The sequence below is a fragment of the Mrakia frigida genome (genome assembly GCF_051309035.1).
Source record: "Mrakia frigida strain ATCC 22029 unplaced genomic scaffold BDY24scaffold_21, whole genome shotgun sequence".
Classification (NCBI taxonomy): domain Eukaryota; kingdom Fungi; phylum Basidiomycota; class Tremellomycetes; order Cystofilobasidiales; family Mrakiaceae; genus Mrakia; species Mrakia frigida.
The window spans coordinates 522,555-545,244 of NW_027481260.1; the positions used below are offsets into that span (position 1 = coordinate 522,555).

At 54.3% G+C, this 22,690-nt stretch overlaps 9 protein-coding genes across 9 annotated transcripts; 3 read left to right on the forward strand and 6 right to left on the reverse strand.

Annotated features, from left to right (window-relative positions):
* Nucleotides 1-377: 377 nt before the first annotated feature.
* On the reverse strand, nucleotides 378-1,032 carry BDY24DRAFT_393840 (uncharacterized protein; the record flags this gene model as incomplete). The annotated part of the gene is made up of 2 exons (XM_076641108.1): nucleotides 378-906; nucleotides 993-1,032. The coding sequence occupies 2 exons, from the start codon at nucleotides 1,027-1,029 to the stop codon at nucleotides 563-565; spliced, it is 381 nt and encodes a 126-aa protein (XP_076495440.1). The 3' UTR covers nucleotides 378-562.
* On the reverse strand, nucleotides 1,010-6,141 carry STE12 (homeodomain family transcription factor STE12; the record flags this gene model as incomplete). Its single annotated transcript, XM_076644695.1, has 7 exons — nucleotides 5,366-6,141; nucleotides 4,811-5,132; nucleotides 4,572-4,702; nucleotides 4,371-4,441; nucleotides 4,167-4,283; nucleotides 3,971-4,073; nucleotides 1,010-3,883 (listed from the first exon to the last, which is right to left on the reverse strand). Exons 1-7 carry the CDS (start codon nucleotides 5,801-5,803, stop codon nucleotides 1,010-1,012), a joined length of 4,056 nt encoding a protein of 1,351 aa, XP_076495441.1. The 5' UTR covers nucleotides 5,804-6,141.
* A 233-nt stretch (nucleotides 6,142-6,374) lies between these two features.
* On the forward strand, nucleotides 6,375-8,568 carry BDY24DRAFT_114028 (SWIB/MDM2 domain-containing protein). The gene is made up of 7 exons (XM_076635879.1): nucleotides 6,375-6,487; nucleotides 6,557-7,723; nucleotides 7,814-7,837; nucleotides 7,914-7,949; nucleotides 8,054-8,119; nucleotides 8,351-8,379; nucleotides 8,474-8,568. Exons 2-7 carry the CDS (start codon nucleotides 6,686-6,688, stop codon nucleotides 8,490-8,492), a joined length of 1,212 nt encoding a protein of 403 aa, XP_076495442.1. The 5' UTR covers nucleotides 6,375-6,487; nucleotides 6,557-6,685; the 3' UTR covers nucleotides 8,493-8,568.
* A 1,071-nt stretch (nucleotides 8,569-9,639) lies between these two features.
* On the forward strand, nucleotides 9,640-12,994 carry BDY24DRAFT_353009 (Hsp70 family protein; the record flags this gene model as incomplete). Its single annotated transcript, XM_076637747.1, has 20 exons — nucleotides 9,640-9,766; nucleotides 9,885-9,932; nucleotides 10,044-10,200; nucleotides 10,266-10,342; nucleotides 10,413-10,519; nucleotides 10,596-10,686; nucleotides 10,766-10,815; nucleotides 10,892-10,994; nucleotides 11,071-11,220; nucleotides 11,294-11,483; nucleotides 11,571-11,687; nucleotides 11,763-11,828; nucleotides 11,926-11,977; nucleotides 12,066-12,111; nucleotides 12,178-12,282; nucleotides 12,347-12,384; nucleotides 12,457-12,466; nucleotides 12,529-12,626; nucleotides 12,700-12,812; nucleotides 12,924-12,994. Coding segments are annotated over 20 exons (1,816 nt in total), but the record flags the coding sequence as incomplete, so codon positions are not given.
* A 127-nt stretch (nucleotides 12,995-13,121) lies between these two features.
* BDY24DRAFT_416454 (uncharacterized protein) lies at nucleotides 13,122-13,810 on the reverse strand (the record flags this gene model as incomplete). The annotated part of the gene is made up of 2 exons (XM_076643583.1): nucleotides 13,122-13,606; nucleotides 13,705-13,810. 2 exons carry the CDS (start codon nucleotides 13,808-13,810, stop codon nucleotides 13,122-13,124), a joined length of 591 nt encoding a protein of 196 aa, XP_076495444.1.
* Nucleotides 13,811-14,233: 423 nt separating this feature from the next.
* On the reverse strand, nucleotides 14,234-16,811 carry BDY24DRAFT_442590 (guanine nucleotide-binding protein subunit alpha). Its single transcript, XM_076644696.1, has 12 exons — nucleotides 16,483-16,811; nucleotides 16,291-16,366; nucleotides 16,011-16,117; nucleotides 15,652-15,894; nucleotides 15,505-15,570; nucleotides 15,408-15,423; nucleotides 15,280-15,343; nucleotides 15,153-15,210; nucleotides 14,791-15,077; nucleotides 14,649-14,705; nucleotides 14,411-14,545; nucleotides 14,234-14,338 (listed from the first exon to the last, which is right to left on the reverse strand). The coding sequence occupies exons 1-11, from the start codon at nucleotides 16,582-16,584 to the stop codon at nucleotides 14,503-14,505; spliced, it is 1,119 nt and encodes a 372-aa protein (XP_076495445.1). The 5' UTR covers nucleotides 16,585-16,811; the 3' UTR covers nucleotides 14,234-14,338; nucleotides 14,411-14,502.
* A 164-nt stretch (nucleotides 16,812-16,975) lies between these two features.
* Nucleotides 16,976-18,658, reverse strand: BDY24DRAFT_393863 (protein-tyrosine phosphatase-like protein). The gene is made up of 7 exons (XM_076641109.1): nucleotides 18,388-18,658; nucleotides 18,160-18,267; nucleotides 17,992-18,085; nucleotides 17,854-17,882; nucleotides 17,568-17,748; nucleotides 17,477-17,497; nucleotides 16,976-17,388 (listed from the first exon to the last, which is right to left on the reverse strand). The coding sequence occupies exons 1-7, from the start codon at nucleotides 18,543-18,545 to the stop codon at nucleotides 17,137-17,139; spliced, it is 843 nt and encodes a 280-aa protein (XP_076495446.1). The 5' UTR covers nucleotides 18,546-18,658; the 3' UTR covers nucleotides 16,976-17,136.
* Nucleotides 18,659-19,280: 622 nt separating this feature from the next.
* Nucleotides 19,281-20,869, forward strand: BDY24DRAFT_442592 (uncharacterized protein). Its single transcript, XM_076644697.1, has 3 exons — nucleotides 19,281-19,383; nucleotides 19,477-19,557; nucleotides 19,636-20,869. Exons 1-3 carry the CDS (start codon nucleotides 19,303-19,305, stop codon nucleotides 20,542-20,544), a joined length of 1,071 nt encoding a protein of 356 aa, XP_076495447.1. The 5' UTR covers nucleotides 19,281-19,302; the 3' UTR covers nucleotides 20,545-20,869.
* A 145-nt stretch (nucleotides 20,870-21,014) lies between these two features.
* On the reverse strand, nucleotides 21,015-22,548 carry BDY24DRAFT_416458 (uncharacterized protein; the record flags this gene model as incomplete). Its single annotated transcript, XM_076643584.1, has 9 exons — nucleotides 21,015-21,140; nucleotides 21,216-21,257; nucleotides 21,322-21,478; nucleotides 21,584-21,699; nucleotides 21,772-21,927; nucleotides 22,019-22,107; nucleotides 22,183-22,229; nucleotides 22,312-22,391; nucleotides 22,471-22,548. The coding sequence occupies 9 exons, from the start codon at nucleotides 22,546-22,548 to the stop codon at nucleotides 21,015-21,017; spliced, it is 891 nt and encodes a 296-aa protein (XP_076495448.1).
* Nucleotides 22,549-22,690: the final 142 nt, after the last annotated feature.

Consider the following 22,690-nt stretch of genomic DNA (forward strand, 5'->3'; position numbering starts at 1 on the left):
CGTGGGCTGGGACGACGAGATATCATGAGTGGGAGATGGAAGAGATGCAAAAGAGGCTGGATAGGTCGGAGCAGGCTTTGAGAGTGCTTCGAAGACGGTGAGGGGGTCAATGGAGCGACGTCGTGCTTTGTTTACGTTTCTCGCCCTCGTTCACAATTCATCTATTCAAGCCTGATGACTGCTTCTTCCCGTACTACTCCTTTTCTAGCCTGTACATTGTATCGTCCTATGACCTTCACGCTCAAACCTTCCCGACGAGAGCTCATCCTCCAAGGAGTTTCCGAGCTCGTCGTCGAACTTCTCCTTTCCCTCTCCCCTCTTCTTCGCTCTTCGCTCTTTCCATCTCCTGTACCCTCTAATATTCAACCATCTGAAGGTGTTTATGTATCCGTAAGAAAGCGTACTATGTCTGCGCTGGCTGAAAAGCTTTGAAACCAAAAGAAACCGGAAACCGAAAAAAAAAAAAAAAAAATCGAGACGCTAGGTCCATCGAGAAAGCCAAGAAAGAAGAAAAGGGACGAACTAGCGTGGTGGGGTAAAGAGAGAGAGAGGGATGGGACGGTCAACCGTACGAGAAGAAACCAAGAAAGAACCGAGAAACGAGAACGTGAACCCAAGAAAAGAAAGAAACACTGAGAGAGAGAGAGAGAGGGAAAACAGCGGAGAGTGTGTGGACTTGTGGGATACATAAGAGAGAGAGAGAGACTGGACTCGCTAGGAGGTTCGGTTGTGGAGAAAGGAGACGATGCTGAGAGAGATGGGTGCTACGAGAGAGAGAGAAAAGGGAGTGGAACGAGCGCAGCTCAAAGACTGAAGGAAAAGAAAAGAAACTGTGAAACCAAAGCGGACTGAGTAAGAGAATCAAGAGCTGACTACAAAAAAGGACGAAAAAGAGAGCAACTAGGCCTGGAAAGGAAGAAGAAAGGACGAGAGGCGATGGTCAGGAACCGGGTCGAGTTCGACGCGTCTCGAACAAGAACGAAAAGACTCACTCTCGACTCTCCTCCCCTCACTCCTCCATCCTAACATCCTCCCCTCCCTCCCCACCCTCAACCTCCTCCCCCTGTTTCTCCCCACTGTTCCTCCTCCCAGGCTCCGCAAACGAAATCGGCTGAGGCAACGGAGCGAACTCCCCTCCGTAACTCTCAGGAGGACTCCCCTCCTGCGGGTGATGCTCGTAGTGCTGATGAATCGACGACGAAGGGTATCCGTGACTTTGCTGAGGAGCAGGAGGGAGGTAGGAATTGGAAGGAGGAGATCGATGGAGGAGACCGGCCTCGGAGGGTCGATGATCTTGGTAGGTTGGATAGGACGAAGAGACGGGAAGAGGTGGAGGACCTTGGACGGAAAGGGACGGTGGGTAACCTCCTGATCCTCCTCCTCCTCCAGCAGCGTAGGAAGGGTACCTCGATCCGGACGAGGACGACGAGGTAGGTTCGATCTGATCGGCAGGGAGGTAGCTCTGACTCGAAACGCTCTCGGATCGCTGCATCCTCGTCGTCGAAGGGAGTTGAGCTCCTCCTCCTCCGTAGATCGAAGGGGATCGGTAGTGCTGCGACGACGACGAAGGGTAGAGGGGAGGAGCTACTCCTCCGTTCGAGAGGGATGGAGAGCTGATGTTCGAGGAGGAGGTTGGGTAGCCTGGGTAGGTCGAGTTTCCTGGAGGTCCGTCCATGTAAGAGGATCGGTTCGTCGCTGGTGAGGGAAGAGTGGTGAGGGAGGGTACTCTGAATCGGGCTGACTGGGAGAATCCTGGGACGACTGCGAATCCGTTGGACGAGGGCGGAGGGCGGAGGGAAGGGAGAGAGGGAGGAAGGGGAGCGTGGCCGTACTCGGACGACGACGATTGAGCTGGAGGAGGAGGAGGAGGTGCGAAGGACGACGAGGATTGGCTGCCGAAGGTGAGAGGTTGAAGAGGGAGAGGAGCTGGAGCTGGGGAGTCGTAGCGAGAGTCGTCGCCGTAGGAGCGGTAGGAGGATTGAGGATGCCCGACGAGACCTCGGGCTCGAGACGAAGAGGGTCGACCGTCGTCCATGTCAGGAGGTCCAGAAGCGTATCGGTAGGATCCTCCTTGAGGTTGAAGTTGAGGAGGAGGGCCGTAGGGGTCGTAGGAAGAGTGAGGTCGACCGTCGCCGTAGGAAGGGTACCCTCCTCGTCCTCCCTCGTACGACGCGTACCTCGATCCACCAGGAGGAGGTGGTCCAGGCATCCCTTCTCCTCCTCCTCTCTCTCGACCATAGTAGTCGTCGTAGACTGGCTTCGAGCTCATCGGCAGTCCTCGAGCGTACTCCTCCCGTTCCCTTCGTCGGTTGTACTCGTCCTCCTCGTCCTCGCTCCCTTCCTCATCCTCGTCTTCTTCTTCCTCGTCTTCTTCCTCCTCATCCTCATCCTCCTCGTCCTCCTCATCGCTCCCCATCGGCTCGTTATCCTCATCGATGTACTGTTGCTGTTGCTGCTGCTGCTGCTGGCCGTTGCGCTGATCCTTTCGGTAGAGACGAGCGTTGGGAGGAGGGATGTAGTCGCGTCCGAGGAGAGCTGCTGGAAGGTTCAGGACCCTAGGATCCGGTTTCGGATGGAGTCCTTTCGGTCGTCTGACCCCTCCCGACTTCTTCTTCTTGACGATCCCAGAAGCAGCGGCCTCAGCAGCTCGAGCGAGTCTCGCAGCCTTCGCCAATCCAGGAGTAGGTCGTTTGAGCGGTCCTTCTCCTCGATCCGCTCGTTCGTGCGTCTTGATGTGCTGAGTGAGGTTGTCGCTTCGACTGAAACTCTTCCCGCATCGACCGCATCCGTAGGGCTTCTCCATGGTGTGAGTTCGGACGTGTCGTTTGAGGTGTTCGAGTCGTTTGAAGAGCTTGCCGCAGGAGAAGAGCGGGCAGGCGAACGTTCGACTTCCTCCTGGTTCGGCGGGAGGGATGGGTTGGACTCGATGAGCGACGGTGGGAGCTTGGATCGATGGTTGAGAGGAGGAGGAGGAAGGGGAGGGAACCGAGGCTGCTGATCCGCCCGGGAGGTGTTGGTTCATGAACGACGACGCGGCGAGGACGGGAGGAGCGTCGACTGGGATGGCTGGAACGACGCCTGGAGGAGGTTTGGTCGAAGGATGTCGGATGCTGAGGTGGGATTGAGGTTGAGGTCGGTTGGATTCGTTGGGAGAGGGAGGAGGCTGTTGCTGTCGGTTGAGTCTCGGTGCTCCTCGAGTTGGTCGTGTCGAAAGCTTCTTCGCCGCTCCTGCTTGAGCGCTCGCACTCCCTCCCCTGACCATCTCTCCATCGTAGTCTTCGTCGTCGATCTGGTCGATCTCGTCCTCTCCGTCCGATGCAGAACCCAACGACTCGTCGCCACTCTCTCCTCCCTCCTTCGGGACCTTCGAGTCCCTCCCTTCGCTCCCAGGTGAACCTCCGCTAGCCTTTCTCTTCCGAAGCTTGTAGCTTGGACTTCCGTCGAAGAGGGAGTAGGTGAGGGCGTTGGCTCTGGGATCGGCGAACGTCGCTGGTCGAGCGGGATCCTGAGTTGGGTAAGACGACGACGACGAGCTGGCTTGAGGCGGAGGTGGTGGAGGTTGGGGATAGGACGCAGGAGGTTGCTGGTACTGCTGATTCTGCTGATCGTCGTAGGAGTTCGAGGAAGGAGGAGGTCCTCCGTAGGAAGGGTAAGAACCGTTCGACGGTCGTCGTTCGATGTCGGGAGGGTAGGAAGGGTAGCTCGGGTAAGGGTTTCCGTCGTAGATTCGTCCGTTCCCTTCGGCGTGGTTGGAGGATTGAGGACGAGAGGGACCGTCGTGACTGTATCGAGGGTTCGGAGGAGGTTGAGTCGAGGAGGAAGAGGCGGTCGCGTTGGGAGGTCGACTGGATCCTGGAGTCGAACCTCCGGTTTCGGATGCGTCCTGAGGAAGATGAAACGAAGAGAAGAAGAATGATGTCAGCCCAAGTCTTCGAGGTTGGAGGAGGAAAAAAAGGACGAAGAAACTCACGTCCTCGGAGGGAAGAGGAATCCCAGCAGCGTGAGAAGCAGCGGCTTCGAGACCTCCGTTCTTTCCAGCGAATTGTTCGTACAAGCTTCGTTTAGGATCATATCTGTTTCGAAAAAGAGAGAGAGAGAAGAGAAGTCAGGACGGAAGTCTCGAAGAAAAGAGAGACAGGCATGTGATGGTGCCTTCGAGGACTAACCGGAAACTCCTCGCAGGCTCTCCTGCGACCGTCGTCGTTGGCTCGAGTCCTCCCTTCTCTCGCTTAAGATCTCGTTCGAGAGCGTCGAGGAAGAGTCGATCGTGAGGCACGGAGAACCTGTTCATTTTCGAAGGAAGGAAAGAGAAGAGAAAAGGAGATCAGCTCGAGCCTTTTTCGAGAAGGTCGAGGAGAGAGGAGACTCGCCAGTAAAAGACCTTCTGCTTCTTCTGAGTTCGGATACAGTGATGTTTGAAGAGAAGGTCCAGGAACGGCGACTACGCAAGGAAGAGAACGAAAGGAAATCAGCAACGGACGGAGTTGAGGGATATGAGGCGGAGTGTGGAGAAGAATGAAGTGGGTCGAAAAGGAGAAAAGGAGGGAAAAGGGTCGCGCGTCGAGCCTCACCTTTGGATCCTCGAGACAAGCGTCCGTCCCAGGCTTGAGGTTTCTGAGATCACTGAAGATCCCTTCCTCGAACTTCTTCATGTTGGTGACGGGTCGAGCGAAAGCTTCGAATCGGAAGACCAAGGCTCGAACTGCAAAGGAGAGAGAGAAGAAGACGACGAGTCGAAGTTCAGCGTTCGCTCCTCCTTTCTCCAACCGAAGCCCTCGAAAAGGAGAACCGGTAGAAAGACGAAACCTACCGATATCCGTTCCTGACACATGGTACAATCCTCCCCAAAGCACACAGCTGACATGCTCTCCGTTGGGCAGAAGAAACCTGTTGATCGCCGGGTGAGGAGAGCTCATGGGAGTGGTGAAGGCTGGGTTGGAGAGGAACTGGACGTCCGACATGGGTTGAGCGATCTTCTTTCCTCGCTGAACGGTGGAAGGAAGGTAGGGTCCTGGTACGACGGCGTTGGAGGAGTCGGATTCGGCGGGGATGGTGGGAGGAGGAGCGGCTCCTTGAAGAGCGCATGGGTCGTGGGGTCCTTGTTGCCAACGAGAGGGAGCGGTGGCGAGGAACTGGGAAGGAAACGAATACGTAGAGGGGAAAGGAGTCAACTTCTACGAGGAAAGCGAGGGTCGAGAAGTTCATGCGGGAGGAGAGGTCGAAGGGAGGAGGAGAGGAGTGTTTGGTTTTGGGTCGTCGTCCCTCCCTTTCACCTCGTCCTCCCTCCTTTCCTGAGACCGAAGTTGAATGAAGGAAAAACAAGAGGAAGAGGTACAGAAGGGATGTTATGAAAGCTTGTACTCACGAACTGCAGTCTTCCTAGATGAGCGACCAACTCTGCCTCTCGGACGTGCAGCTCCCTTGGAGCGATGTACGTCGTCAACGTCCCGCTCGACTCTGATACTCCAAAGTTGGTGTACGACCGAGCTGGAGGAGGAGGTTGCTGCTGTTGTTGCTGCTGAGAGGATGCTGCTGCTGAAGATCTCGAATGAGCTCTGGAAGGAGGAGTAGGTTTGGGACTTGGTTGATTCTGAGGAGGAGGAGGAGGTCGTTGAGCTTGACGTTGCGAGTGTCGAACTGGCGCAGGGGGTGGAGGAGGAAGGGTGGGTTGATGAGAGCTGGCTTCGTTCAAAGGATCGTCCGTAGAAGGAGCAGCTTGAGAAGGTAGGAGGGGAGTAGCAGGAGTGGTGTTGGAGGAGGAGGTTGGATGATCTCGTTGGACGGTTGAGCTCGATTGAGACATCTTGAAGGGAGGTGAAAGTGGTGGGATGGAAAACAAGACGGCTCCGGGTCGATTAAGAAGAACAAGAAGAAGAACAAGAAGAGTGAAACGAAGATATAGGATGGACGGAGGAAGGAGAGGGAGGAGGAAGGACTGTGGGACGGGTTGGACGAAGGGGAAGGGGGTCGGGTTGGGTTTGAGAGGGAAGATGGACGATGGAGAGAAGACGCGGGGTGGTTTCCTTCTCTCTGGATTGATTGCGAGAGAAGGTTTGTGTGCTCGATCCTGTACTGAGAAGAGGGGGGAGGCGGCGAGGGGACTGAGCGGAGGAGGGGAGGCAGAAGTTGGAAGGAGGAGAGGAAGAGGAGAAGGAGCCGAGCAGCCCCTGGACCTGCCTCCGTTCTGCGGGCGAACAGGGGAAAAGAAAAGACGTTGAACGTGAAGATCTTCACTTTGACCTTCTCTGTGATCTCGTCTAAATAGAGTTCCTTAGCGCTCTACGAATCTATAAATCGCGGCGTCAAAATCTAGAGGGCTGAAACGACGAGTCGAGAGGGCGACCGACCCCCTTCGTGTTTCCACGCTCAACCATCACCTCCCCACCAACCTTCTTTCCTCCCTCTCCCTCTCCTCACACAAGATGACCCTAAAGGAGCTCGAACCCTTCATTAAGAAACATCTCCTGGCTTCGGACAGAACCAAGACGTGAGTCTTCCATCCTCCTCTAGGGCTTCACAGAGGCTGACTTCTCCACTTTCCTCCCTCTCCTCTCAGCTCGGCGAAGGCGATTCGAAGACTCCTCCTCCAGGACAAGAAGGCTGCCTACGACCTCAACTGGATAGGACAGAACAAAGTCATCGTCGATCAATACGTGAGTGTCAATTTCGCTTTCATACGAGATGGATGAGTCGTAGGAAGAGGGAACGAAGTGAGGGAGGGAGAGGTGGAGCTGACCTTCTCCCTCTTCCTCTTCTCCTTCTCTTCCACCCTTCCCTAAAGATCACGGAACTCTCCAACCAGCTGGACTCGGATCAAGACTCAGACGAAGAGCATCCTCGACCCTCTCTTCCCCGAAAACCTTCCTCCGCCAAGAACCACCCTCCCACTCAAACGCGACCTCGTCCTCGTTCGGATTCCAACACCTCCTCCCTCTCCTCTTCCTACACCGCCGCCTCCTCGCAATCCCAAGCTCCTCTCAAAGACCGAAGAAGATCCAACTCCCCAACCGCGTCCGTCTTCTCCATCGCCTCCGACCTCACAACCTCCTCCACCTCGTTTCTCAACACGTCCAAACTCCCGCTCTCGTCCTTCTCCCCAGAACAACTCGCAGATCGACTTCGACTTCCTCCTCTGACGACCAGGGAGCAAAGGAAAGCAGACAACCTCGAAACCATCTTCAGCTTGGATACCTTCCAGCAAGCAACGTCGTTGGCGAACCAGACCGTTCCCAAGGGAGGAGGACCAGGAACGAAGGTCGCTGTCGACGAGAGCTACCCGACTTGGGAGACCGGAAGTCCTTCGAAGAGCGACGACGAGGATTTCGCCGAACGACTGGACGAGCTCGGAGAGATGCTGCAGATCGTTCAGAAGGGAGGATCGAGGAAGGCTATGAAGCAGCTCACGGCTCAGCACGAAGCAGGAGGAGGAGCAGGAACGTCGTCGTCGCCTCCGTCGAAGGATCACCATCGAAGCAGCTCAGCCGAAGCCGTCGAGGACGAGGAGGTTCAGGGAGAAACCAAGAAGAGAGCCTACTCGTCGGACCTTCCTCTGGCTAGTACGAAGAAGCAGAAGAAGGAGAAGGTCAGGCGTTACGCGCTGCCGGAGTCGTCGACGTTTGGTCGGGAGGAGGCAGAGGGAGAGGTGGATGTGGAGGGAGGGACTGGGTTTAGGAAACCTCATAACTTGAGTGAAGCGTTGCAGGATGTCGTTGGTGCTGCGAGAGTGAGTGGTCGCGTTTAGTTGAGGAGGGAGGAGGAGAGGCGAGAACTGACCTTCGTTCGACGCGTCTGCTTTCTTTTGACTCCCTTGAAGCTGTCTCGACCGGAGTGCGTCAAGGTTCGTCTCGACTCTTCCATCCACGGTTCGTTTAACGTTTAGGTTGACTCAGGATTCCTTCGTCTGCTCGAAACAGAGAATCTGGGCTTACATCAAAGCTCACTCGCTTCAGGTTCGTCGCGTCGTCCGACTCTGTTTCTCCTCCTCTCTCTTTCCTTCGTTTCGAACTCTTAACGGCTAAACTTAATATTTTGCTTCTTTACTACCTCAATCTAGAAACCCTCCGACAAACGCTACATCATGTGCGACGAAAAGCTGTACGCGTTGTTCAAAGTCCCGGAGGTGAGTTCGAACTTCGACGTTCACTCTCTCGTCTCCCTTCTTCCCTAGAGATCCTCGATGCTGACTGCTTTCTCACTGCTTCTCATCAACTCTGCCTCTCGTCTCGAAGATCTACGCAAGTCCCTCCTTCCCTCCGCTCTTTGCTTTCCTCGCTCTTCTCTCAACCCAACCTCTGACGCGTCTCTCTCTTCCCTCCTTCTTTCTCCCTCCTCCCTTCCCTTTCTCCGTCAGATGACGACCATGAACGTCATTCTCTCCAAGTCGTCTTTTGTTCCAACTTCTATCCTCACACCCTCCCAACCCTCCTTCGTCCAAAGCTGACCTCTCCTCCTCTGGTCGTTCGAAATGAAACAGGCATCTCTTCGACGATTGAAAACGTCGATCCCAGCCCTGCCTCCTCTCTCGGACTAGGACTCAGCTCTCGGACTCTTGCTTGCTTTCTCTTTGCCTTGACGTTTCTCGCCTTTCGCACTCGTTCTCGTTTGCCCGTCTTTCGCCTTTCGTTCTCGTTTCGACATCACATCCTACCCCGCCCTAACACCCCCTCGTGTTTTTTCCGTAGCCGTAGCACACACGATTCCCGTCTGCTCTCTTTCCGTTCTCTTCTCTTCTCTTTGGCTCTTTTTCGTTCGTTCGCCGCGTCGCGTTTGGTCTCTTCGGTTTCGATTTTCACTCTTGCACCCCTCCTCCATCTCGCTCGTACCTTTCTCGTCCCCTTTTGATTTCTGCTTTGATTCTATACCATCTTCGACTTTGGTTTGAGCTGGTTTGAGAGAGAATGAAAGAAGGAAAGAACGCAAAGACGGCGGTGCGATCGATGCGTTCGACGAGAAGTCGAAGTGGGCTGAAGGAGAGGAGCAGGAGCTCACCTCGACCAACCAGCAACGAGCAAGCAGAGAACGAGGGATGGAGAGCTGACTGGAACGTTGACCTTTTCATTGGCCTTCAGATGATTCAGGAAGCTCTCGAAACAGGGAGGAAAAGTGGAAGAAGAACGCATGAGAGAGATGGTGAGCTTGAGCTTTCCTTCCTTTCCCTCCCTCCCTCCTCTCATTCTCGCTCGACATCTCTCTACCTCGCCCCCAGCTGGAACGGCTCCTCGTATATTCCTCTCCCAGCCAAAAGCAGCATCAATCTCGCCTCCGAATTTCTTCCCTCCCAGCGCATCAGCACAAAGATCCGGCCGAGGTCTCTTCCTCCCCCTCTTCCTCCCTCGTCCTCCCAAACCTGTCCACGCTCTCTTCTTTCCTCGAACCACGACCATCAACGATGAAGAAATTCTTAGGAATCCCCTCTTCTTCATCCAAGAAACAAAAACAACAACAACGACAGCAGTCCCCTCACCAGCAGCAGCCGAATCAGCTTGACCTCCTCTCCTCCTCCTTCAACTCGTTCAACCTCCAACCGTCCCAGCCTCAGCCGTACCCGACCCCTCCCCCTTCAACTCAAGCTTACTCTCCGCCCATTCCACCACCCAAAGGCGTGTACAGGCCTACGCCTGTGCCTTGGAACCAGGCGGGGATGGCTGGAGGAGGAGGAGGAGGGACGATGGGATCGGGAAGCGCTGGAGCAGTGGGAGGAGCAGCAGGAGAGAGGGAAGGGAGGCTGAGCGTTAGTATCGATTTGGGGACGACGTTTTCGGGGGTGGTGAGTCTTCAAGATCTCTTCTGTCTTTGGTTTGGAGAGGATCGGGCGAGGGAGGGAGCGCGAGACGAGGGGAGGGAGGGTAGCTCGAGCTGACGGAGAGATGTCGATCGTGGAACAGGCCTATGGTTCTTCGAGGATCGCTTCGGGGCAGGTTCAACAGATTCTTGTACGTACCTATTTCCAACTTTCGAGGAGAGTGTGCAGGAGAAGGAGAGGAAAGACGAGAGACCGACGAGCTCAGTACCTTTCCTCTCGCTCTCTTTCGTTCAACCCTCAGCACTGGCCAGGCTCCTCCGAAACCTTTCGCAAGATTCCTACCGCTCTCGTCTACTCAGCACCTACCTCTTCTTCGCCTCAACCGGAGGTGATCGCCTGGGGTCTGGAAGCGAAGAGCATGGGCATCGTCGTCGACGGAGGATTGATCAAGTGCGAATGTGAGTACGAGAGCGAGAGCGGATCAGAGAGAGGGAAGTGAAAGCTGATTTGAGTGGGTTTGTAGGGTTCAAGCTCTACTTGGAACCTAGTGCCTTGAGGGACGGGATGGCTGCTGTGGATCCGAGGTTGCCTCCTTTGCCGGTGCGTTTTGAACGTCCTCGAACTTCGAGCTTCGAGCACTGATTCTGTCTTCTGTCGGTTGTTCTTGCAGCCTGGAAAGTCGCCTCAAGATGTCATCGTCGACTTCCTTACCTGCCTGTGGGACTACGCGAAGGAGGAGATCACGAGAGAGGTTGGGTTGGTTGGAGATCTAGACACGTCAGTTCGATTGCTTTCCAGCTTTTCTCTCCGTTCACTGACTCGTTCGACGTTGTCTCGTTTTGCCTAATTCTAGAGCCGACGTCTGGATCACTGTTCCTGCTGCTTGGGATGCGAGAGGATGCGATCTGATGAGGGAGGCGGCGATTCGAGCTGGGTTGGTTCATGTGAGTTCTTCGACCCTTTCTTGCGCGTCTTTGAGGGAGAGGTATCTCACCAAACCGTCTTCTTTCTCTTCGATAACAGAGAGCCGGACCTAGGGATCTAGACTGGAGAGAGAGACTCCGAATCATCACGTTCGTCTTCAGCCGTTCTTCTTTGACGCGTCGAGTCTTTCTGCCGACGGCTGACAGTTCCTCCTCCTCTTCGCAGTGAACCCGAAGCAGCAGCAGTCCACTGTGCAGCTCTAACCCAGCTTCACAAGCTTCGAATCTCTCAAACCTTCCTCATCTTCGACGGAGGAGGAGGAACTTGCGTTTGTTCACCTTCGCTCTCTCCCCGACGAACCTTCGACGCGTCGAACTGACCTTCCGCTTCCTTGATTCGAACAGGACCTCGCCACCTACCGTCTCATCGGAGCCTTGTCCAGCCTCGAAATCGCTGAAGTGTGCGCGCGATCGGGGGCGAATTGTGGATCGCTCTTCCTCGACCTGAGGTTTCGAGAACTCGTCAAGTCCTTGCTTCGGAATCATCCTGTTCACGTGCGTCTCTTTTCGTTTGGAAGACACCCTCGTCCAGTTCACGGCTGATCGAATTCTCTTTCTCGATTTTCAGCTCGACCCACCCTCCCTCGCCAACTACCTTCACTCCTTCTCCGAAACCGACAAGATCAACTTTCGAGGTCGAGAGGACGACAACACCTTCTTCCTCTTTCCGACGTTCAACTCGGAGGACGCAGATGATCCTGCCGTGGGCTTGATCAACGGAGAGTTGGCTATCAAGGGGAGCGTGCTCAGGAGGGAAGGTGCGTTTTTTTCTTCGACCCAACTCGAAAGAGCTCGACGCGACTAGTCTACGGCTGACTTCTTGACTCGTTTTCCTTCTTCCTCAGTGTTCGATCCAGTGATATCGGAGGTGCTCGATCTGATCCAAGGTCAAGTCGACAGGAACGGAACGAAGGGAGTCGACGCGTTGCTGTTGGTAGGCGGGTTTTCAGGGAGCGAGTATCGTGAGTCTGTCTTCGATCCTTCATCGTCTTTCTTCATCGAAGTCAGAAACTGATGATCTTCACTCCCTCTGGCAGTATTCCATCGAATTGAAGAGCAGTTCGGAAGCTCGATCAAGGTCATCGCTCGCCCAGCGGACTGTGGTTCGTCTCGTTTCGTTTCAGGCAGACGCGTCTTCGTTTCTTTCCTCACGTCAAATCTCTCTGACTGACCACACTCTCTTCCTACTTCCTTTTCCAGACGTTGCAACTGTCCAAGGAGCAGCTCGATACGGTCTCGCTCGTCGACCTCTGTTCGTCCTTTTCTTCCCTCTCAACCCCCTTCGTCCATCCTCTCTCCAACTCACCTCCCCTGCTCTCTCTCTTCTTTTCCTTTCCCAGCGTTTCATCCGTCATCGCTCCCAAGGGGTATCTCATGCGAGTCAAAGTATGCTTCAGTCTTCACTAATCTCCTGCCCTCCTCAAACTGACTCTGCCTCGATCTCGACTTCAGCTCCCAGCAGAAACCGAAGACTACAACATGCGACCAGCCTATATAACCGAGAACAAGGCTGGGATGCCTGTATGTGAGAACCGACTTCAATACCTGTGCCACAAGGTTTGTTTTCTCGCCTTCCTTCTTTTCTCGAAGCGAGAGCCTGACTCGACTCGAGCTCGAACAGGGAGCGATCCTTCGAAAAGGACAGAGGATCAAGACTAGGTCGGTCTTTTTCCTTCCTCTTTTTTTACTCTTCCTCGAAGCTCCACTGACTTTGTCCCTTTTCCGAATCAGGTTCTGCAAGGTTCGTCCGCTCCCAACAACTCGTCGACGCGTCCCCTTCCTCACTCTTCTTCCTTCGCTCAGTTCTCAACCGACCCTTCCGACAAGATTTTTGTCGCTGTTCTGTACACAACGGATTCTAGCAGGACTATGCGTTACTCTGACGAAGGGGATACTGAAGAGTTCGTCCAGGCTTCTTCCCACTCGATCCGCCTCCGACGCGTCGAGCTGACACTTCCTTTCCTTCATTGGCAGACTCTGTCGCTGGACGGTCGATCTCTCAGGCCTTCCGTCATTCCAGGAGAACATGCATCGAGGCTCGTTTGGGTTCTACACTGAGTTCGATCTGGGTTTGGAGTTGGATAGTGGTAAGTTGACTTTCCGAGCGTCGACGAGGAGAGGGAAAGAGAGACGCGACGGAGTGCTGATCTCGCCTCTCGCTCTCTTCTCTCTTTTCTTCCTTCGTTTCGCCGATGCAGCTGAGGTCCGAGGAGTGCTTCTGGTGGGTGATGAAGAGTGGGGGAGGGTCACGTTCGATTTTTTGCAGTGAATCTGTATTTCTTTTTGCGCTACGTTCCTCTTTCAGCTTCAACGACTTTTAATGATCTCATGACGTCGACGACTCTTTTTCTCTCCTCCGGAAGCTTCACCAGATAAATAATCCATAGTAAACGTCGCTAAATTACTCCGGGGTAAGCAGGAGGTGGTGAAGCAGGAGGGAACTGATGGGGAGGGGGAGCTTCTTCCTCCTCCATCTGCCCGAACGCCTCCATCCATACACCCCTCACGTAAACAGCCTCGATCTCGCCTCTGCGAGCCTCCAACCAACTCCTTTCAGCCTGAAATATTGCTTCCTCAACGTCCAACGCCTCCTCTCGAGCAATCATCCGTCCGAGTCGACGGTCGTACTTTTGTCGTTGCTTGTCGTGAAGATCCTTCCAAAGCACAGACGTGGCTTTCTCGATGGCGAGGGACTCTCGGAGAGAGTAAATTTCGTCTTGAAGCCTGAGGATTACGCTCGTGGAGGGGAAGGTAGTCCAAGTCGACGGGTCGGGAGGAGGGGAGCCGCCGGCTTGGGTCCCACCAGTAGAGGAGACGGCGGGACGATGTTGAAAGCTTGACTGGAACTGGTTCTCCTCAGTGAGTGGGACGGAGGAGGGAGCTTTCAAGAGGAGAAGGGGAGCAAATAAGTGAGCTCGAACGAGGGACGGACGGGAGGCTGCGTTCGAAACTCGACGCGTTTCACCGAGCTCTGCTTACTTTCATCCTGGGTAGTGATTAGCTCGGGAGTGGTCAAAGAGTTGGAAGGAGGAGGGGTGGAAGGAAGGGTCAAGTTGCTGATTCGGGAAGGGTCGAGCTCGGCCATGGCGTCGACGGTCCAGTGTTGTGTTTGTTTTGGCGAGGGAGGAAGCTTGAGGAGGAAAGTGGCAAAAGTAGAACGTCAGATGTGTTCGAGCGAAGAGAAGAAGAAGAGAGGATCTTACTTTGAGCTTGAGAGGAAGATGGAGGTTAGGTACAAAAATGCGGGAAGCGTGAAAGGACCACCATTTGAGTTTAGCCGAGATCTTGCTTTTGTCTCCGAGAACGGTGATCGAGATGAAAATTTGCGTTGACTCAAACGAGGGTTACTACTTGGAGATGGTGTTCAAGCGAGAGCAACTCTTATCTTGTAAAGACTCGACTGAGAGCATGCAGTCGCATCGGCGGCTCGACGTGGAGGGAAACCGAGGAACGCGTCGTCTTGTCAGAAAAACATTATGATCCGGTGCTCGAGTTGTAGATATGAAGTCGATGCAATAATAGAGCGTCAGAAGAGATGATAAGGTGCGTGAAGGGACAGCATGAACAGAGATAAGATTAGTAAACGAGGACACCTCGCTGGGGACAGAAAATGCTGTAAGCGGGAAAGAGGTCGAGTCAGCAGTCGCCCTGAGCTGGGGATCGAGGGGATACGGATGAAACTCACAAATTTACAATCCAAGAGAAAACGGAAACATTGTGGTCGGCGAGCTTAGCGTCGTGACGCGTCGAAAGGTGAGGAACAAACTCGAGCGAGGTTCAAAGAAGACCCAAGTTTTCAAGTCTGCTGCGGAGGATAACACTGTGCAAATCCAAGTGTAAGGCGTCAGCTTTCATGAGGTTTTCGAAGGGCAGACGGCTCGAGGTAAGGGAGGAAAGGAGAGAAGAAAAGGCAAGGAACCCACTTGGTCGTCGCAAGCATCACGAACTTCATGATCTTTGGATCTACGGCAGTCGTCTCACTGCGAGTAATCGAGAGGAGAGGAGATCGGGAGTTATCAGTACGAAGTCGAGCGAAGGGATGGGCAAACGAAGAACGAGACTCACTGAACGTAAATCTCTCGACTTTTCTCACCTCCATCCACACCCCCACCACCAGCCGTTCTTCCTCTAAACAGCCTCAAGAACTTCTTCCTGAAGAAGAGGACGCTCTTCTCGACGTCTCCCTCCGCTCCTGTGAAGTCAGGGAAGTAGGTTTTGATCGGGGATTGGAGGAGAAGGATTTTGGTTTGGAAGAGGTCGAGCTTGTTCAAGAAGAGGATCTGGTAGGAGTTGCTGAAGTGGATAGAGTTGGAGATCTGTGAGTAGAGGAGAAGAGCCTCTTGCATTTGGTTCTGAGAAGGTGAAAGGGAAAGAGAGAGCTCGTCAGTTCATGTGATCGAGTGAGGTCGACGGGACGGAAAACTGACGGCTGTTTCGTCCTCGACCAGGCAGGTATCGTAGCCTACGAGGGATACGACGAAGATCCTGGTTTCGGAAGATAACGGATAGAGTGAAATTAGTCGAGAACGAAGGCGAAAGAGGGAAGAAACTCACAGTCCGTTCACTCCCTCGAAAACGTGGATCCACTTCCTCCTCTCCGACCGCTGACCTCCAACGTCTGATCAACAAGCGACAAAGTAGGTCAGTAGGGATAGTACGGAAGGATTGACAGAAGGACTGACCGATGATGTTGAACGTCTGTCCAGATCGAAACGTAACCGAGCACGATCAGCTCACGCGTTTCCCATCTTTTTTCTCCTCTCCTCCCACTCGACTCACATTACCGCCAATCTTAAATGCAGTCTCCGACACGCCGACAGTCTTAGACCTAATCCTCAAGATATCCTACGTCCCCCCAAAACCCTCAACAAACCGTCAGCTCGAACCGTCTCTCCCTCCCCGGCGCGTCTCAACTCCCAAACTCACCTGCGAGCTCGGCAAGTACCCCTCCCTCCAGAACCTCTCCATGTTCTGCGCATCCATTAGGTACGGCAGATTCTCAGGGAAACACCGCTCCTTCCCTCTCTTCCAAGCGAGTTTGATTCCGTCGTCGTTCCACAGATCGACGAGAGGTTGGCGAAGCTCGGGGGCGAAGCGGTTGGAAGAAGAGGAGGAGGATAATAGGGTGATGAAATCTCGACCTGCTTGGTCGACTAGCGTGCGAGAAGACTGAGAGAAGAGCGCACAGAAGACGAAAACGAAGAAGAAGGTCAGCCTCGATGTCGTGCTCATCTCGTCGTCTCGTCGTCGCGACCTTTCTCTCCTGAGAACTTGGAGAAACTCACCTCATTCCGCTCCTCAGCCTTTATCTCCCACTCCTCCATACACTCCAAGATCAGCCCGAAAGCACTCAGGATGTTATCCCACAGCAAGTCCCGTTGAACGACGAGTTCTGCATGCGAGAAAGGAAGGGAGTGAAGGTGCCGCATTTGTTCTGTTCCCGACGCAGGTAACGAAAGGTCAGTCAAGAAGGACCCTCTTCTCTCGAGCTCGAGAGTAGCGAAGAAAGGAAGCAAGAAACGAGAGGGAAGACAGGCCGCCCGTCTCCCGTTCCGCGCAACTCACTCAGAATAGTACTCTTCCCACTCTCCCCAGCTCCAAGCAGCAGCAGCTTGTAAATCTGCTTGTTGGCTTGTTCTTCCTGCAAACCAGAACCAGGACGAAACCCGTCAGCGACCTTCCCTCTTCTCTCTTCCCTCCTCCCTCGTCTTCCCTTTCTTCCTTCTTCGGCGAAAAGATCGACTGCTCGGGACTCACAAGTCTCAACCCCTTCTCGATAGAGTGACTCCTAGCCGCGTCCGAGCTTCTGGTATGCGAGTCGTCGTTGAGGGCGGAGGGAGAGGAGAAGCAGGCTCCCATGTTGACGAGAGTACGAGGCGGGCACAAAAGAAGAGAGTGGTGGTTGGATGAATTGGAAGGGAAGATCACCTCATCTCGGGACGATGACCCAACGTGCTTGAACGAGAGAGGAGGGAAGAAGGGACGAGCGTCGCGCAAACAGGGCGGAGGAAGTTTGGGAGGGAGTGGGGAGGCGAAGGGTCGAACAGGGGGAGGAGGAGGGCGAAGTTGATTGATTGCAGTGGGAGAGTGAGACTTGCGGGGTGACCGAGGAGTCCGAGGAGGCAGCTGTAGCTGCAGGGACTACATATAGGAGGTTTTGTAGTCAGCGATCTGCAGGTTATGTAGGAGAAGAAGGGGAGGGAAAGAACGAAGTCCGTTCGAAGTCGCGACGAGCTGAAACGAGAGAAAGTTGGAGAAAGAAAAGGTCATGAAAGAAGTTTGGTATATCGTAGTCGTATACGGGGTGAATCAAGTAAAGCAGATGAAGGAAAGAAGAAAGAGAAAACGTACTACAAGCAGCCCGAGAAGAAGAAAACGAGAAAAGAAAGGAAAGCTCAACAGCACGACAGCTCATCTCTGATCCACCCTCTGCATCCTCCTCTCCGGCTTATGCGACCACTCTGCACCTCCGTTCGTCGGCTCAGGATCGTCGCTCATCATCGCATTTCCGTTCGCAGAAGGGTCCTCGTCCTCGTCCGAGTCTTCGTCTCCTGCGCGTTTCCGACGAGTTGAGTTGGTTGCAGGAGAGGGAGTAGGGTTGGAGGAGGCGGCGAGAGCTGCTGCTTCGGCGGAGAGGGTGGCTCGGTAGATGGGTTCGTATTCCTGGAGGAGATGATGGCAAAGGGAAGAGCGAAGAGGTGAGCTCGAGGCGAGGAAAGAGAGGAGGGAGAGGAGAGGAGAGGAAACGGACCTTCAGCTGGTACATGAATCCCTGTGGAGCACGAAGAAAAGTCAATAGTCAGTTTTACTTACTGATAAGATTGGATTAATAGAGTACTCACCTGATTCGGACTGATGCAGTACCTCCTGCTCTGAACCCACTTCAAGGCCTCCTCGTACGTCGTCTGCCGCTTGGCCATCACGTATCCAACGACGACCGAGGGACCGAGAGAGATTCCTCCGTTGCAGTGAACGAAGACGGTTCCCCCATGAGCGATGGCGTCGTCGATGAAGTTGCGGGTTCTGAGGGAAGGGAGGAAAGGAAGAAAGGGAAGGGAGGAGAAGGTGAGCTCTGCTGAGGAGCTGCTCTTGAGGCTCGCAGAGAGAGAGAGAGAATAGTTAACGCACTGAGGGAAGATTCGGATGAGATTCTGGTCCTGGAAAAAAAAGAAAGAACAGGTCAGAGAAGTTCAGCGAACATCCCTCAACGAGGACGAAACGGTCGAAGCTCGGAAGGGAGGAGAGCGAGGAGGAGATGTAGCGAACCTCATGATCCGAGATGTCGAGAGTGAGGTAGACGAAGTGTTCAGGGAATCTTGGCTTGACCAGGAAGGCTTCCTGCTTATCTCGAATGCAGACGCTGGAGGGAGAAGGACACAGAGAAGGTGAGCTCGGATGGAATGAGCTCGAGGTGGAGGAGAGTGCTGAACGAACATGTGTGTGACTCCGAAGCTCTTGAGAACGTCAAACTGCTTTGATGTTTGGAAAGGACCGAGGTAGAGGTTGGGGAGAATGAGCTGGGCTTCACGTCGCATCTCGTATCTGTCCGAGAAGAGGAAGGGAAAGGAAAGGGAGGAGGTCGGTCTGTCAGCTTGATCGTTCCTCCTTCTCCTGCTCTTCCCCATCTCCCTCTCCCAGCTACATAAGATACGATTCACTCACTTCCAATCCTCGATAGGCTGACCTACTGGAACATCTTGAACGACGGGATAAGAGGTGTAGAAGACTTCGTCGAGAGGCGCCGAGTAGTGCGTGTGAGAAGGAGGAGCGGAGGAGGAGGCGGCAGTCGAAGTCGAAGGGCCGTCCATAGAAACGTCCATCGCGAAGAAGAGAAGTTGGGAGAGTGGCTAAGGGGCGGAGAGGGAGGCCTGGTGACTTGTAGGGGTGCGATAGAGGCAGGCTTAGAAGAAGAGGTGTTCGAGTAGAGTCGTCGTTGGGGGAGAGGAGAAGGGGAACGTTTCGACGAGGTCCCTTCAAACGACGACAAGCCCGAGAGGGCTCCAACACTTGATTATGCTAGTACTCTCAAGCTGACATGTATACTGGCCCATTACGATTGTTGAAGTGCACCAGAGGCTCGCTGAACTCGATTCTAGCTCTCCTGTCAAGCCGGAGGGTGAGCTTGAGCTCGAGCTCACCTCCTCCCTCCTCTCCTTCTCTTGTTCGTCTGCCCTCCTTCCTCCCCTGTTCCTTCTCTTGTAGATAACTCAACCTCTGATTTTAAAGAATGCTGACCTTTCGCACTCCCGTTTCCCTCCAGCTCTCAACTTCTAGCAACTCTCGCTTCAAACGGCTCTCTCTTCCGCGTCCTTCACCGATTGACCTGCCCTCCCTCGGCCACCTCCTCTCGCTTCCCTCGTTTCCCTCCAACTTGGTCCGCAACAGATCCCACCGCTTCACTCTTCCACGTCATCAGTCTTGTTGCGTCCCCAGCGCCTTTTCAGCTCAGTCCTGACGTCTCAGAGTCCAGGCTTCCCTCGCCCGAGGTTCAGCTGCGTCCGCGACCCAACTCTTAAGGCTCACCTTTCGCCACCTCTCTTTCCTTCCCAACCACAACAGTCTTTCTTTTGGGACATCATGACCGTGACTTCTATCCCTCAGCAACACGCTCAAGCTCAAGCGAACAGGAACAACGAGAAGGATACCGTTCTCGACGAGGTGCGTTCGACCTCCTCTCCCTTCGTTCGTTCGTTCTGCTGTACGTCCGCGACCTCCACTGACCTTCCTTCCTTCACTTCTTCTTCTACCCAGAACGTCTCTGTCTTTGGAGCCAACCAGAGTCCCATCGACGCCTTGTTTCACTTGTCCCTCGACGGCGAGGCTGCTGCTCAGGTTAGTCTCTCTCTCTCTTCCTCCCTTCTTTTTTGTTCGCCATCACCGACTCCCTTCCCTTTCTTCTACCTTTTACAGACCGCCCAAGACAAACCTGCTCCGACCACCTTCTCCCTCCTCGAAGACCTCCAATCTCTCGCCAACGAGATTGCCGACTCCCCAACGCTTCACCAGATCCTCGACCGCGCTTCCTCTGGAGCCTACGGAACCGACGGAGCGGGAGTCGTCGACGAGATGGAGCGCTTCTTGAAAGGAATCAGGAACGCTTCCGGAGGTGGGAAGAGGGGACATCATGGAAGGGGAGGAGGGGTCGGCAAGTTTGGAATGGGAGGAGGAGGACGAGGAGGGAGAGGTTTCGGTGGAGGACCTCCTCCTCACCCTCACCACGTCGGAGGAGAAGGGTCCGCTGGACGAGGAGGACCCGGAGGGAGAGACTACTTCGGTGGTGCTTCTGGAGGAGAAGACCAAAGCGGCGGAGATGACGGTTCGGAGGGAGGAAGAAGGAGGAAACACGGTCACCACTCGGGTCGACGGAACCATGATCACCACTTCGCTCATCCTCACCACGGATCTCCTCCTCCTCCCTGCTGCTTCGGTTTCGCTCCTCCTCCTCCTCACCATCGAGGAGGACACCCTTACGGACCTCCTCCTCCTCCCGCTTTCGGAGACTTCGACGCGTCGGCTCCTCCTCCTCCCCCTCCCCTTCCTCCTCACCCTCACCACCGGCACCACCAAGAAGGTCACCGAGGATCTCACTTCTTCGGTCACGGAGGTCCTCCTCCTCCTCACCACGGGTTCTTCAATCCCTCGTCCTCGTCTTCGTCGGCGTCTCAGGACGGTCAGCAGCAGCACCACGACTTCCACTCTGGAGGAGGTCGACACGGTCCTCACCACGGAGGTCGAGGAGGACCACATGGATTCCATCACTCGCCTCCTCCTCCTCCTCCTCCCGTTGCGCCTGTTGCTGCTCCTGCTTTCCAGCAGTAGACGGTCGCCTCGTTCGCTCGTCGCTCGACTTCACCTTCCTCCCTCCCTCCCGCTCTCGTTTCTCGTTAGTTTAGTTCTTCTCGGTTCTCATCCTCATAGTTTAGTTTCTCGTTTCACGGTTCTCACTCACTCGTAGCTAGGAAGGTACATTTAGACCCTCGTGTTGGTCCCTGACGCTCAAATTCTCCCTCTCGTTCTCACTTCTCGTTTTCATTCTCGTTCTCGGCTTTCGTTTTGCTCTTCTTCTGTTTCGGGTAGTTCAGTCTTTCTTCTATATACAATTCAACCTTTTTTTTTTAACCACCAGCACCAGATCGGGAAGAGGAACGAACAAGAAAAGCACAGAGAGTAGGAGAAGAAGAGGCAACGACGTCGACGAAAGAAGGCAAGGGAAAGAGACATGCATGTGAGAGTCGTTACTTAACGAAGCACGAGAACTAAGGTATCGAAGAAGAGACTAGCGAGCTAAACTAATGAGAAGAAGAACCTCCTCCCTCCCTCTCCGAGATCAACCTCTCCCTCTCTCCTTCTCCAGCTCGTCGACGGGCCTCCTCGTCGGGATTGAACATGATTGCGTTGGCCTCCCAGGCTTCGTACTGTCGGACGAGCGAGCCAGATTTTAGAGACTCAGCTCTCGTTCTGTTCGAGAACCAGAAGAAAAGAGAACTCACAGTCGTCCAGAGGGACCAAATGAAAGTCAAGGTCGAAAAGGTCTGGAACGAAGGAACGAGACGCGTCAGACCAACGAACGAAGACGTCCAGACACTCGACACTCACTGCAAGCAGTCCCGAAACACCCCTAAGGACCCCATCCCTCGAAGCAGAGAAGACTCCCCAGAGGATCCAAGCGCAAGCGGCCGTCGCGTCGAAGTCTCCAGCGGGACGTTTTCTCGTTCGGAGGGAGAAGATGAGGGAGGAAGCAGCGAGGAGGGTTCTGCGAGTAAAAAAAAAAAAAAAAAAGACAGTTCAGTCAAATAGATACATCGTCGAATGAGAGAAAAAGGAAGAAGATGGAAGCAGCAGAAGAGGAAGAACTGACAACGCCAAACTAGCAGCCAACCTCGTTCCCGTGCCTCCGTGCCTCTCGTCGTAGGTAGTGAACTTGTGAACGGCTTGGAAGCCGGTGAAGATGGTGAGATAGAGAGACCAGGGAGCCTGCGAGACGAAGGAAAGGAACGAAGGTTAGAGGAGGGGGAGAAGACGGAAGGAAGAGGGAGAGCGACGAACCCAAGTTGAGACCAAGAGGAAGATGGCGAAATCAGGACCGTCGGGTGAGCAGGGTTCCGCTGTCTTCTCGTTGAAGTAGACGTCAAAGTAGAGCTTGAGAAGACCGAGGGTTCCGAAGAGGGAGAGGAAGAAGGAGGCGAGGTAGTCGTGGTTCAGCTGAGGACGAGAAAAACAGAGGACGCGTCAGTTTCTGAGCCAAACGCGGATCTCTCGGGAAGCTGGGAAGAAAGATGAGCGATGAACTGACCCAGACAGGAAGCAAAGCGACCTCGTAGGCGAAGAAGAGAGCGAGCTGAAGACCGATAACTTTGGTGACGAGTCGTTGGGAGGAGGGAGCTGCTCGAGGGAAACCGAGTTCTGTCAGTCTCGAGGCTTTTCTCTTCGTCGCTTCCGCAAAGACAGCAGACGTACCAAACTGGATGATCGCATAGGTGAGAGCGAGAATCTCAATCGCGATGCTGAGGGAAAAGAAGAAGAAGAGGGAAGGGTCAGCTTCTCGTTCTCTCGTCCGACGAACTTCGAAGCCTCCCTCGAACTCACAATCCCCAGAAAGCCCATCCAGCGGTCGTCACGACAGGGAGGTCGTGATCCTTGTGTCTGACAGATTCACTGAGCTTGGCCTTGAAGAAAAGAGGGAAGGGAAGGTGGGAAGGGAACGAGGTCAGCGAAGCGAAAGGAAGAAGAAGAAGACGGACTCACGACAAGGTAGGCGTGAGTTGCAAGGAAAGGGATGACGACGAGAAGGTTGAAGATTTTCAAGAGGATATGGTTGAGCATGTTGAAGAAAAGGTCAAAGATCGATGGTGGCGGTTTTGGGAGAGGAAGGAGGAGGGAAGAAAGAAAGTCGACGAGTTCACCTCCCGAAACCATCGGGGTCGAAGGCAAGAATCAGCCTGGCCCTTCCGCTCAGATTTTGCTT